Here is a 14,998-nt window from a genome sequence, read left to right on the forward strand (position 1 = left end):
CATGTATACTATACAACTGAACTCCTGTTTATGTTCAAGGATTCATAAATCTGTGCTCTTTCTGAAGAGAACTGCTCCTGAACAATTTCACCATTGCTGAATTAATTTATATTCTGATATCCACATGGTAGATGTTCCAAGATAGTTTGGGCCATACAAAGATGGTCCAGTTGCCCAATGGTCCCCAAAGCTACTGTTGCCTTTGCAACTTCACCTCATTGCAAGTGGCATCTTACAGGAAGGAACGTGATGCTGACATTTTTTTGTAAATTAGAATCCTGGCTAGAACCGTTGCTTTTGGTTCTGATGGAAGTTGTACAATACGGTACACCAACACTCCCAAACAGCATGACTGAATTCAATACAAGTAGTATCAATGTGACAATGATTAATGACTGTGAAATGGAAAGTTAATCGAGCATCTGCATTTTAAAATCCAAAGACATACACAACTTCCAACATTATTTTTAAATTCTGCTCATTAATGCTAAGTTCTTTTTTTTTTTTTTAAATGGCTTAGTTTTAAAATAACCACGTCAACAGTTTTGGTCCAATTTGACTTTGTACTTGAGGCAAACAGATGAACAAGAACAATAGGCACCCCCAAACAAAGTGCAATATCTTATTGCATTAAAATACAGATTTATTTGCTAGAAGAAAATAAATAACCCATTTCACACTGAAACAATTGTTCAGGCCAGCTGAAAAAGTGCATACAATTTACGGAAATATCCGTGAAATAGGCACAATGGAGTTCAATTCAAATACCAAAGATCAATTAAACATGTTACGATTCACCAAACGATAGAATCAGATTAATCTGGAAATGGGGCATATGCTTGCATTGATTAAAATCGTGGGAGAGTTAAAAATTACATTTCATTGCAACAGGAATCTTCCATAAATATTGCCAATAAAATTAGATAGATATTCACTTGCAAATTAGAATTATAAAAAATATCGCCTTAGGCGATTCAAATAAAGTTTGAATTATTTGAAGCTTGTCCTACCCATACCTTTTAAAAGGAATAAATATCATAAAAAAAGGTTTCCACATACCCCATTAGCTAGCCCCACAAACAACAGTAGTTCAACGTCATTTTTCTCTATAAACTGTATTTAAATTAATAATTAGATTCAAGTACAACTTCAATTCATGGTATTTGCAGCAGCTACCAAGGTGAATACTCCTGATATTATGTTGATTATTGCACTTGGTCTGTGTGCTTGATTATGAATGCAGATCTGAGGCAGAACTGCAACAAACAGCAATTTGGATTTGAACTATTCCTCTTCCAAAAACAAACATGGGAACTGAAGCAGGTAAAATACTTGTTTGTTACAGAGGATATTCTGACAGTTAACATGGGTTACACCTTATTCCCATCAAACCTTTCATATTTAAAGCATTTGTACTGACTGATTTGAATAAAGTTGCTGAATGAAAAGATGGAATTCCTGGCGGCATCTGCTCTGTGTTTACCTCACCACTCATTGATAAATTGAAATTCACTGAACCTGACAATAAAATACATTTGAACCTTTGGTAATTTTTTCATCAAACCGAGGTGAGCAGAACATCATATTTGTACATGGAATAGTTGTCCAAACATCATTTTAATATTTATAAATGTAATGGGGCAATTTCAACAAGGGACATAACATTGAAGATAGACACAAAATGCTGGAGTAATTCAGCGGGACAGACAGCATCTTTGGAGAGAAGGAATGGGTGACGTTTCGGGTCGAGATTTCCTGCATCAAGGAACATCAGCGAGTCCATTCTTATGACGGAGTAGACTCGATGGACCGAATGGCCTAATTCTGCTCCTACGACTAATGAACGGTGATACCCAGCAGTTGGTCCGTAATACCAGCTTTTAATTACATTTATCTTCCCCTTGAACTCATGTCCTAGCATCTAAGTAGCAGTCGAGCAAGCAGCAACTACAGTTATTGCCAAACTGACTGAAGTGTTGAACTATCAGATAGAAGCTAGGCTTCAGTGCCCCATGAACAGCCCTTCCTTTCACTCTGTCATCCAACACCAGCCTTGGTTACTGGGGTGTAGAGAGGTCCCTTGGGTTGGAGCAATTCCAACTCTGATGCAACTGAATGCAACATTGCTCAAGAACAAAATCTCTGGGGAACGTGCTTCCTCATTGACACCCAAGCTTAGAACTTTCTACAAGATTAAATCAAGAAGTACAATTTAAATATTTAATTCAATTTATCATTGTCATTTTGTTTTTCCCCCAAAGTAATCTGTCTAAGCAGAAGGGCCAATTCACAAACTGCATCCAATTGTTTGCAGCAGAAACACTTTCATTTATCTCAGTTAAAAAAAACACAGGCATGATATCTTTAGCAAGTACCATAGTGTGAGGACAGCAGTATCCGTGCAGATATTGTGTCCTCTGTTATTTTAAACTCGACAGAGTAGTTTTGTATTGAGGATTTTGAGTTCTCACTGATCACTGTATGAATTAATACGACAAGAAACCAAAATATATTTTTATCTTCTTCCTGATGTAATGGCTCCACATCTGTGCCTCTGTAGTGCAGTGATGTTGCCACATCGTTCCTCTTCATCTGTGCTGGTTTGGTGGCTTTAAGGCAACTTTTGGCTTGAAACCAACCTAGCAAGATCAAGATTCAACTGTTTAGTCACAATGACACTTAATGTTACATTTCATTTTAGATGTCAGAGATACAGCATGGAAACAATGCCCTTCAGCTCACTGAGTCTGCGCCAACCAACGATCACCCCGTACAAAGGACTGTCCTAGACACTAGCGACAAGTTTACAAAAGCCAATTAACCTGCAAACCCGCACGTCTCTGGAGTGTGGGAGGAAACCGGAGCACCTGAAGAAAACCCATGCAGTCACAGGGAGAACATGCAAACTCTGTACAAACAGCATCCGTGGTCAGGATTGAACCCGGGTCTCTGGTGTTGTAAAGCAGCAGCTGCACCACCATGCCACCACAAAAGTGCTCTACTTTATCCACTGATGTGAGTAACATTTCTCTCTTTGTGCTGTTGTCTCAGCTCCAGGGACTAAAGTGGGTGCTGACATGTTCCACATGTGATGATCACATGGGTTTCTACCACATCCCATAGATGGACAAATGGGTTAATTATCAGTGAAAAGCTTCTCTTCTTGAGGAGGGTCCCAACCCAAAAGGTCACGTATCCAGGGATGCTCCGTGACCCACTGAGTTACTCCAGCACTTTGTGTCTTTCCTTGGTAAACCAGCATCTGCATTGCTTGTTGGGATTACTTTGCTGGGCTCCTCTTCTCAAAATGACACCAACCTGAACATTGGATTGTCTCATCACTCTTACTAGCTTTAAATATCAGTTTCAAAATTCTGCAGTAAACAGGGAGCAGTGAAACAGCATGCGATAAGGTGAGACGGCTCTAGGCTTCACACTGGGCCAGCCTAGATGGACAGACCCTGCCCGAGCTTGGTTAGTTAGTGCTGGTACTGCAGTGGTTGTCTGAGGCTTACCGCTGTTGGTCTGTAGGGTGTGGTGGGGGGAAGTGCAGGCAAGGTCTTGAGCTTCACTACCTGAAAAACATCAGCTCAACTTTACCACTTCCTTCTGCTCTCTGATGATTAGATCAGTTACACTTCATACAAAGTACTTTGTCGGCTAATATTTCATTAGAAACTCTATATTTCTCTTGCTTAGATAACAATTTTAATAACTGGTTATTAAAGAACAAATTCACACACAATTGCTTGGAGATATTCCTACACAGTTGCATGCCCAAGTAGGTTTTATGTACATGTTTAAGATTATTTGCATAAGTGTACAAAGACTGTGTACACCTCCACATGGCTTGTTTTTCTTTGCAAGCCTCAGGGAACAGTTGGGGAAAATCTGCCTGGATTTCTCTATAATGATTGATTCAAGAAACTAAATGTTGTCACTCGAGTGGTTTCAGGGTTTCATGTTTATGGACTCAGGGTTATTTGGAATAAGTGACAGGACAGAAACAGGCCCTTCAGCCCATCAGCTGTAGGGTAGCTCCTGTCATCTATTTCTGACGACAGGTCAGGTTATTGCACTGTGAATGGGTGGAAGCGAGTGAATGGTGGAGAGGGACAAGCAACACTTACTGGCTTAGCCTTGAGTTCCGGCAGTGGTTTAGATGGAGGTGGTGGTGGCCGAGCCTGGTGGGAAGAAAAAAAAACTTGTTTGCAAACGTATTTTGGACTTAACTGCATTAACATCTTGCAGTTTACATTGACAGATCACCATGTACAACCATAAAGTGGTTGTACTGCACTTTTTAAGCTGAAACTATAATAAGTTTGGTGCATCCAAATAAAAAGTACCCAGAAACAGTTCTATGTTCCCTCACTTTCTCTCCCTCTCTCTACACACGGGTAGATTTACAGAAGGGCCAATTAACCTACAAACATGCACGTCTTTGGGATCTGGGAAGAACCCGGAGCACCCGGAGAAAACCCATGCAGTCACAGGAAAAACGTGCAAACTCCACACAGAAAGTAGTGGAGGTCAGGATCGAATCCGGGTCTCTGGCGCTGTTTGTCAGCAACTCTTAACTGCGCCGCCCATGATTGATTGGATCGAGAAGAATAAAAGTGGAAATAAAACAGTTTTCAAATTAAAGCTGGAATCTGAATCAATAACACATATGCTGATTAATTTGTGCAGCCAGGTTTAGCCTCCTGTGGCAGATTATCTTTCAGTTGCTCTCACGGCATCAACCATTCCTTTGACTAATCCTCAACTGAGATGACATTTTTGCAAAGCAGGCAGCCTGGACAATCACTGCTGGGTTTTCATTTCACCACCCACCTGCTTTGACCATAAATTACTGCTGCATTTGTACGAAGCATTAACAAATGCAGTGAATCGATCCATTATCTAGCATTTAAAAATTGTTGCTGCTTCCTACCATAATCCCATATTTAAGGATGGATAAATAACAGTTTCAAACTAGCCAAGCCTGCTGACATACTTCATATTCACAAGACTCTGAATATTCCCAATGTTATTCTTGACCTTTATCCATCAAACATTTACAGCCTAATGAGGAAGCATCATGAAATAAATAGGCATGACATTGCAGACTCACCGATGCATGTAGCTGCAGAGGTGGTTTAGATGGTGGGATTGGGGGCGGGGCACTTGGTTTCACCATTCGATGCTAGGGTTAGGAAAAGAAAGATTTAAATTCCTGTTACAATTTCAGAATCCAAAAGATTTACCACAATTGATCACGTAAAGGCCATTGGACCTGCATGCACCCATATGATGGCAGGTGCAGTACTGGAGCCTTCAGTCAGACTCTTGAACCATCCACATGGTTCCACATGTTCCAATGGCACGGCAACCGTCTTCCAGTTGGGAGACCTACTGCCTCAGCTCCAGCCTCCAGGTTCAATCCTGATCTTGGGCACTATCTGTTTGGAGTTTGCATGCTCTCCCTGTGACTGCATGGCTTTCCTCCCACATTCCATTGAGGTGCAGGTTGTAAATTACTCCTGGTCATTGACTCAGAGTCAGTGGGCTCACCAACGTTTTGTACAACTGTAACCTAACATCCCAACCTCTGTACTCAGTACCTTGACTGCTGAAGGCCAATGCACTAAAAGCCTTGTTTACCACCCTATCTACCTATGGCACCACATTGAAGGAACGATGTGCCTGCACCCCCAGATCCTTCTGCTCTACAAACACTCCCCAGGGCCCTACTATTTATTGTGAAGGTTCTGGGTTTTGGTTTGACTTCCCAAAATGCAACACCTCACACTTGCGTACATTCGACTCCAGTCCTCAGCCCACTTGCCGACTTCAGATAACCACCTTCACTATGTACAATACCACCTATTTTAGTGTTGTCTGCATTAGTGTTACTAATCAAGCCCTGTACATAGTAGAACATGGGAAGGGAGGTGGGGGCGGGGGGAGAAATTAATAGGCATGAGGGGCGAACACAAAATGGGATGTTAGGACAAGTACAAATAGACTTGTAAAGATTGGTGCAGACTCACTATCTGGAGGCCTATTTGCGTGCTTTACGATTCTACAATGCTGAGTATTGCGAGCACAGTTTGAAGCACAGTTGTTGCGAGCTGATGCATATTGTGGTTCTGGTCAGGGTGTGGTGGGGTTCCAGCCTGAGGTGGTTTCACATCCTGGGTAGAAGTGAAACCACCGGTTCTTTAGTAACTTGTCAGTTTCTTTGTTGAACTAAATTAAGGCGCACCGAGTCCGCTCCAACCAGTGATCATCCGTACACAAGTCTATCCGACACACTAGGGACAATTTACAGAAACCACGTCTTTGGAACGTGGGAGAAAACCAGAGAAAACCCACGTGGCCACAGGGAGAATGTACAAACTCCATACAGACAGCACCTGTAGTTAGGATCAGACCTGGATTTTTGGCTCTGTAAGGCAGCAACTCTGCCACTGTGCCACCCTTGTGCTTCTTCTGATGAAAGACTTGCATGTGAAAAGGTAAGGGATGGAGAGATGGAGACCATAGGGAAGCAGAAGGGATTAGTTTATCTTGGCATCATGGATAGCACAGACATTGTGGACCGAAGGGCCTGTTCCTGTTCTACGAGAGGTAAGCTCCAATCATTTGGGTGGAGCTTTGGCAGGTGAAGATCTCCAATCTCATCGCTACTTAAAGCACTTGCAGTGAACCAGCATATATCATCCATTATATGTGATTGAAGGTTTATGGTCTCTCTAATGTTCACTTAAATTAATTAAGAACAGTGAACTGGCCATGACTAATCTCACTGATGTCCAAACCAACTATTAAAGTGAAAACAAGCAGTTTATATCCAATACCCAAAGTAGTGACATTCTGATATTCTCCTGGAGTATTTCTCAGTAATTCTGACATTTCTATGAAGTGGTTGGGACATTTTAATTGTCAAGTAATAGCAGATGCAGATTTGACAAATATGAGTGACTTCACATTATTTGATGAACTGAATATATCGCATTAATGCAAAGTAACAGCTGCTGTGTATTTGTGATAAATTCACGAACGTCTATGCGAGAATATTTTACCTGCAATGACTTTGCTGCAGTGTTTGTGGAAAGGGTCTTGCCCACCACTGGCTTTGGAGGCTACATGGAAATAAAACAAAAATTAAACTATTTGGCTGACATTTGTACATAAAACTGTCAATAAGTTTTATTGAAAATGTTATGTATTTTAATAATTTAAGATATTTAGATGTTGTTTGCATATTGCCAACCAGCCCCTCTGATAAATAATATAATAATCTGTTAAGTGAGGCCCAGTGCAAATTAGAGGAACAGCACCTCATATTTCGCTTGGGTAGCTTACACCTCAGCGGCATGAATATTGACCTATAATTTCGGAGAGCCCTTGCTTTCGCCCTCCTTCCCCCCCCCCTTCCCAGTTCTCCTGCAAGTCCGACTGTCTCCACCCACTTTCCATCTTTTTCCCGCCTCCCCCTCCTCCCGACATCAGTCTAAAGAAGGATCTCGATCCGAAACATCGCCTATTCCTTCTCTCCAGAGATGCTGCCTGTCCCGCTGAGTTACTCCACCATTTTGTGTCTACCACCAGTGCAAGGATGTACCTTCAGCAGGTGAGATGCAGTGGCTCAAGGTGGTTGCTCATCATCTGCCCCATCAGAAACATTGGGCTCATTGACAATGTACAGGTTCAGTATGGAGCAAGCACATACAGGCATACTGCAATGTACAGGTTCAGTATGGAGCAAGCACACACAGGCATACTGCAATGTACAGGTTCAGTATGAAGCAAGCACATACAGGCATACTGCAATGAGATGAGACTGGCCAGGATGGGAACAGTCTGGTGTGTTTACCAGAGGAGCTGGGCGGCTGGGCATGACCATGATCTGTAGGGGCTTGTCTTCTCTGGATGCAGCCAGCAGTGCATGTCTGACGGGCGTTCTCCGGCTGTTTGGGATCACGGCCTTGGAGCCGTTCCTGCCTTTTCCATCCACAAACATCGGGTTTGTCAAACCACACGAACTGGACTTTATTGGTCTGCAATGAAACAGAGACGTTATTCAGTCAGTCAGCAGCTGTAACTCTGGCATCTGCTACAGTAACAAGTCTCAGCCTCTTGTGGAATGACTGCCCCCTGTAGTTGCAGCGGATCGCTCTCTCTAATGGTGGCGATGGCTGTAGGTCCCGCCATGCTCCATGCAGGTTATCCTGCAGAGGGGGGTCTGTCACTGGGGACCCAGCCTGGGGTCTAGGGTCCAGACCACCCACAACATTCCACAGCCTTACCAACATTGGAGTCTGATAGTCAGACAAGGTGAAGCAGCTCACAAAGATGCAAATTGTTTAAAAAGTATCTATAGTTTAGAGATACAGCATGGAAACTGGCTCTTCAGCCCACCATGTTCATGCTAGCCACCAAACACCTGTACACACTGGTTCTATGTTATCCTACTGTCTTGCCCACTCACTTTACACTAGGGGAAATTTACAGAGAATAATTGACCTATAGACCTGCACTTCGTTGGGAGAAAACCAGAGCACCCGGAGGAAACCCACGCAGTCACAGGGAGAACTTGCAAACTCCACACAGACAGCGCCAAGATCAGGTTCAAACCCATTCCTCAGGCGCTGTGAGGCAGCAGCTCTACCTGTTGCAGTTTGTGAATCCACTGTTTGTAAATTTAGTAAATATAGATTTACCAAAACGCCTTAAGTAATAGAAATTAACCGTTACATTTTAAATTGTAATATAAATGTGTGAAATGCACACCAAGATTCTTGTTCAAGCTGAGTGGTGACTTTCCCCTGCATGAGAGCAGCAGCTGTATTTGGTGGGCAACAGAGGGGAGGGGTACAGTCTGCCCTGTCTCCCAGATGTTGCCCCTACCCACCACACCCCCCGTCATTCATACAGCTATCTGCACCCTCCGCGTGGCTGCTCCTCCAAATGCTGACTACTGAGGTCTCACATACAACCCCAAACTGATCACCTCCTTCATTCCCCAAGTTGTACCGTACAGCCTGACTGGCAATCCCACCAGAATATCTTCTCTACATTGACCGGTTTACTATGGTCACATGTGCAGAGGTACAGTGAAAAGCTTGTGTACTATCTGGCCAAAGAAAAGACTACACATGATTACAATCAAACTGTCCACAGTACACAGATAAAGGAGAAAGGATAGTGCAAAGATATTGCACCGACTGCAATATTTCTCCAAGTATTAACATTGTTACACAACCCCAATCATGTTACAAAGGTCTGAAGAAGGCTCTTGACCCGAAACGTCATCTATTCCTTCTCTCCAGAGATGCTGCCTGTCCCGCTGAGTTACTCCGGCATTTTGTGTCTATCTTCTGTTACAAAGGTCAGATGATTACTTCCTATTTCAGCAAAAAGGACAAATTCAACCCCTATCCATCACATGATTTCAACTCCATCTTAAAGAAGGCTCTTGAAAAGATTTAGATCATGTTTTAAAAGCCAAGCACTTCTGGCTAATTGAGAAGAGACATAACTTTGATCAATAAATAAGAAGGTAATAAATGCTATTCTCAGATTCCTATCTCAATATCAAAATGTACACTAACGTTTATGTGAACTGTAACCATCTTACCATTTTGCCAGTGTACATGCCTCATAAATCTAATGCTGTACCAAGGAAGCCTCTACTGAATTGTACCAAAGTGAGTGCATGTGACCACAGTGGTTAGTCATCAATTTAATTCCTGTTTGCATGTAATTTTTATTTCAGAACTCACTTCCCGTAGATTAACCACAGATTAAAAAAAACACAATAAATGTATTTTGTTCTCCTGGTAGAGTGGAGAAACAAAGATGACCACATTTGCTTCAGTATCTCTGGATTATTACTGATTCAACCAAGTCTTCTGATCACAATTCAAGTGTAGCTTTTAGTTTCAACTCAATTCCCAGCTCACTACAGATTGTCCTGGTGGGATCTTTGGGATTTTGTAACCAGTAAGACGGCAGAGGAACAGTCACTGTTCATTATAAAACAGAGATCAACAGAGTTCTGTGCCATTGATGTTGTGTGGAGGGTGCAGAGAAACACACGAGGTGTAAGGTCAGCCAGCCGCCATTTGTGGGAAGTGGGAAGTGGGAATGTGGGAATGTCCACGTGCGCCTGGATATTCTTCAAATGGATACATTGGATTAAGTATTCATAATACCAGGAAAGTACTAGGAAAGAATTGCATGCGTCCACAAAATCTCCAAATTACTGAGCGATTGCAAACGTAAATGATGTATTGTAAAACATGGGGATAATTTGGGGAAACAAATCAGTACTCACATTTTTTTAATATATTTCTTCATTAAGCATCCTTTGTAATATAGAAGTCCGCCACTAATGAGAATGAGTAGAAGGAAGAAAGGCACCAGCACCCAGACGACAATGATAGTCACTCCATCGCTCACTGGAAGGAAAATGACAAATGAACTCAAGGTGACCACATCAGCTGTTGAAACTGTACAGGCAGAGCAGGGTGTGAGATTAATGCCATTCCTCAAAGCTCCAATCCCCATGACAAAACCTGCTGGTGTTTCTGGAGAGCGAGTACATACATGATGGAACCGTCCACATAATGGGGCAAGAGACAACACTAAACCAACTGCTGCTTCTCATGGGATGGACATCCAATCATCTAAACACGAGACTAGCAGGGAAAATATTCACTGAACGTTGTCTAGAGACAACACGGACTATGCTAGTGGGCAAGGAGTATTTTCCTTTGGTATGTTGCCAGATTACACCATGAACAGCTTGTATACCCCTTCACACCCCGTTCACATTCAAGCATTCAACCAGTCACCAGACACCGAATCCCCAACAGGTTACTCATGTGGTGCCAAGATCAGAGTCACACAGCCAGCCATGAAACAATCCACAATCCACATACTACTGGTGTCAATGGTAACATTTGCCTGGTGGAACAGAATCCTCACTCTGCTTAAGATGTGTCTCAATAAACACTTGAATCCCTAGGGTTTGAGATCCAGGGTCCAGGTGCTGGAAGATGGGGTTAATGCAATGAGTGACCATAAGTCATAGGAACACAACTTAGGCCATTCAGCCCATTGAGTCTTCTCTGCCATTCAATCATGGCTGATCTACTTTTCCCATTCTCCTGCCTTCTCCCTGTAATCTTTAACATCTGCACTAATCTAGAAGGTTGGTTGGCGTGGACATGGTGGGCCGAATGGCCTGTTCCCATGCTGTACGTCTCAATGACACAGTGACTGCCTAGTCCTTGTGTGGGCGTGAGAAGCTGGTGCTAGGAGGGGTAGTATGTGTGGTTGAGGTACAGCAAGTAGTGGCTGGATTCCTACCTGGTAGGCCATCCTTCCGCATGGCACAGTCTGGCTTTGCCCAGCCTGGGTCACAGTGACAGATTCCCTGGTGGTTGCAAACCTTTAAAACAAGACAACCAGCAACATTGGGATCAACATGGAATAAACGGAGGAGAATAACCCCCCGTGTGGAATGCCCGACACATTATGCAGTGGTGCAGCACCTTGACGGCACACATGCTGCTCTTAGCGCATGTCCCCATGCACTGCACACATTCAGACCCGTCCGCAGATAGCTAGTCCATGTGCAGACCCCTAGTGCATAGTTGTAGCTGTGCTGTAGCAGTAAGCAGGACCTTCAGCAGCACCACATCCCTGCACCCCCTCTGAAGAACAACAACACCTGTTCCACCCGGAGAATTCTCCAAAAGATTGATGAAAGCAGATTAAATACTAAACATTTTCAAGCTGGATAGAGTGCAGAGATCGTTTACCAGGATGTTGCCGGGACTCGAGGTGCCTGAGCAATAGGGAGAGGTTGAGCAGGCTGGGACTTTATTCCTTGGTGAGGAATCATGTCTTATAGAGGTGTACAAAATCACAAGGGGAATAGATTGGGTGAACACACACAGTCTTTGACTCAGAGAACCAGAGGACACAGGTTGAAGGTGAGAGGGTGAAAGGTTTAATAAGAACCTGAGGGGCAATGTTATCCACAAAGAGAGTGGTGGGTGTATGGAACAAGCTGCCAGAAGTGGAGGCAGTTGAGGCAGGGACTATCACAACATTTAAGAGAGACTTGGAGGTATCTGGATGGGAACGGTTCAGGTGGATACGGGCCAGATGTGGGGAAATGGGACAGGTGTGGATGGGGCATGTTGGTCAGCAGTGTGTGCGACTGGCCTGTTTCCGTGCTGTGTAACTCCATGTTAAAATATCACAGACGTGGAGTCAAAACAAATCTCCTTCATTCCGCGATCATTTGTGAATCATCCTCCAGTCAATGGGGTCAACTTTTCCAACCCTTCAGGATGTGAAGGGATTGGTACAGCTCTCCATAGCAGCAAACCCTGACGGTCGCTTGTACTGAAGCCCAGCTGCCTACCCCATGGCTGTTGCATTTCCTGGAACAATTCCGTGGTCCGTACAGCAGGAAACTCTGGCACCGACCATCGTAACAGACCTGTTGATGAAATAGATTACACTTAATGCAGGATCAGACTTGTTACATCCAGAGTAACAACAATCCCAGCAGCCAGTTTACACAGTGTGGTGTAACTGCCCTGTAACGTTCCTGTAACTGGGGTCTGTAACTGGGGCCTGTAACTGGGGCCTGTAATGAGCCCCTGTAACCGGGGCCTGTAACCGGGGCCTGTAACCGGGGCCTGTAACCGGGGCCTGTAATGAGCCCCTGTAACCGGGGTCTGTAACCGGGGCCTGTAATGAGCCCCTGTAACCGGGGCCTGTAACCGGGGCCTGTAACCTTGATTGCTCATGACACCAGCCGTTAGTCTCTCACCATCTCATCTCCACATTTGGTGCCAGTGGCCACGTGCCCAGGGTCGGCCACACCAGTGCTCTGGTCATTCAGCGTTGCGACCTTACACAGGAGGTTGTGGTTCAGTTCCACTTCATACTTCGCTTGAGTTATGGGAAACTTGTTTCCTCCAACACAATGCATTTTACCACATTTTATGTCTCTGCAAAACAAAAAAGTTTTGAATAATCACACTACAGAAGTTGCTGAATTCTCGTGTTATGTCCGTGGGGTGGGAGATTGCAACCTTCATGTGGTCCGCCCTGTTTTGACAAATGCAATCAACCTGGTGTGCACAATCAAATAAGATAAAATAGAACAAGTTGTCCTACAACTTTAGGCTGTGCACGCCATGCGCAAGAAGAAGTGTTATGTCCGTCACCAACTAATCTACCTCTCGAATTTAGATTTGTTTCCTGCCAACAGTTTAAAGTGATTTCCTGAAACGGGATCATGGGATAGGGACATGCAGGCAGTGGTCAGGTTGTTGGCACGGCATTAATGCACCAGGGACAGCTCGGTGGTGCAGCAGTAGAGTTGCTGCCTCGCAGCACCAGAGTCCCGGCATCCATCCTGACTACAGGTGCTGTCTGTGTGGAGTCTGAACGTTATCCCAGTGATCCGCATGGGTTTTCTCCGGGATCTCTGGTTTCCTCCCACACTCCAGTCATGTGGGTTTGTAGGCTAATTTGCTTGGTATGAATGTAAATTGGCCCCAGTATGTAGGATAGCATAAGTGTGCAGGGATCGCTGGTCAGTGTGGACTCAGTGGGCCGAAGGGCCTGTTTACGTGCTGCATCTCTAAACACTAGAGCATTGGATGGGAGCATGCAGCTGGTGGGGGTTAGTACACAGTAGTTGGTTCATGCTTACTGCTGTTTCATACATCTGATGTCTCAACCCAGCTGCTTCATGCTTACTTTGTCCGACAGCCTTCAGGACCGTAGCTGGTTGCTCTGCAATAAAGGTACTTGTTTCCTATCTCATTCTGCTGGAAGCAGAGGTTTGGAGCCACTGCTGCACCTGTAAACATCAGGAGATAATTCACATTCAGTAGCGTCATTACTGCAGCCCGACGTTACAGTTGGAGACAGCGGAGTGGAGCTTGCTGCAAGAATCGGTGATGGTTCCCTGGCACATCTGGCCCTGCCCTGGAACATCTGGCACGGCCCTAGAACATCTGGCACTGCCCTGGAACATCTGGCACTGCCCTGGAACATCTGGCACTGCCCTTGAACATCTGGCACGGCCCTAGAACACCTGGTCCTGTCCTAGAACATCTGGAACTGCCCTGGAACATCTGGCACGGCCCTAGAATATCTGGCCCTGCCCTGGCACATCTGGCCCTGCCCTGGCACATCTGGCCCTGCCTTGGCACATCTGGCCCTGTCCTGGAACATCTGGCACTGCACTGGAACATCTGGCATGGCCCTAGAACATCTGGCCCTGTCCTAGAACATCTGGCACGGCCCTAGAACATCTGGCCCTGTCCTAGAACATCTGGCATGGCCCTAGAACAACTGGCCCTGTCCTAGAACATCTGGCACTGCCCTCGAACATCTGGCATGGCCCTAGAACATCTGGCCCTGTCCTAGAACATCTGGCATGGCCCTAGAACATCTGGCCCTGTCCTAGAACATCTGGCACTGCCCTCGAACATCTGGCCCTGTCCTAGAACATCTGGCACTGAACAACACCAGGCCTTGCACGTGGCGACATTGAGGTTGGGAACGAGGTCAAAGGTGAGACCTCCTGCTCCACAGCTGTAATACCACGACCTCCTGAACAGATATTGTTCACATCTGTCCCCTTCGCTAATGCCAACTTAGATTAAAAGGATTGTTTAGTTTTTATTTTAATGTTTTTCTTTACTTTCTAGTATAAGGCATGTAATGGTTAATGAGATGAAGTGTAAGCAGCAGTCTGGGGTGAATCGTGAACCCCAACATGCCCAGCTTTGGTTCCAGACGTCTCTGCTTCACCTGCCCTCCACAACCAGGCACAACTATCACTGGGCACAGAGTCAATAACACAAGCTGCACAAACGTCCACTCAGCCCCTCAAACCTGTTCTACCCTTCAGTCTGGCCGTGGGCTGCCCACTCAGATCCTCCACTCCCTAGTGAACGAGTGATCG

General features: G+C 44.8%; 1 protein-coding gene across 4 annotated transcripts in view; it reads right to left on the reverse strand.

The window, feature by feature from the left end:
• Positions 1 to 616: 616 nt before the first annotated feature.
• adam8 (ADAM metallopeptidase domain 8) overlaps positions 617 to 14,998 on the reverse strand; it is a 31,335-nt gene continuing 16,953 nt past the window's right edge. For 2 of the 4 annotated variants that reach the window (XM_033012449.1, XM_033012450.1), the window contains 11 exons: positions 13,783 to 13,885; positions 12,845 to 13,025; positions 12,431 to 12,508; positions 11,365 to 11,446; positions 10,328 to 10,451; positions 7,865 to 8,048; positions 7,071 to 7,130; positions 5,117 to 5,188; positions 4,131 to 4,184; positions 3,516 to 3,575; positions 617 to 2,639 (listed from right to left, as the gene is read on the reverse strand). In XM_033012449.1, coding sequence (XP_032868340.1) covers positions 2,589 to 2,639; positions 3,516 to 3,575; positions 4,131 to 4,184; positions 5,117 to 5,188; positions 7,071 to 7,130; positions 7,865 to 8,048; positions 10,328 to 10,451; positions 11,365 to 11,446; positions 12,431 to 12,508; positions 12,845 to 13,025; positions 13,783 to 13,885 — 1,049 coding nt within the window. In that variant the 3' untranslated portion in view covers positions 617 to 2,588. The remainder of the gene's footprint in view (positions 2,640 to 3,515; positions 3,576 to 4,130; positions 4,185 to 5,116; positions 5,189 to 7,070; positions 7,131 to 7,864; positions 8,049 to 10,327; positions 10,452 to 11,364; positions 11,447 to 12,430; positions 12,509 to 12,844; positions 13,026 to 13,782; positions 13,886 to 14,998) is intronic. The other 2 variants (XM_033012451.1, XM_033012452.1) reach the window with 2 other exon arrangements.

Source organism: Amblyraja radiata, chromosome 37 (assembly GCF_010909765.2).
Source record: "Amblyraja radiata isolate CabotCenter1 chromosome 37, sAmbRad1.1.pri, whole genome shotgun sequence".
NCBI classification, from domain to species: Eukaryota; Metazoa; Chordata; class Chondrichthyes; order Rajiformes; family Rajidae; genus Amblyraja; species Amblyraja radiata.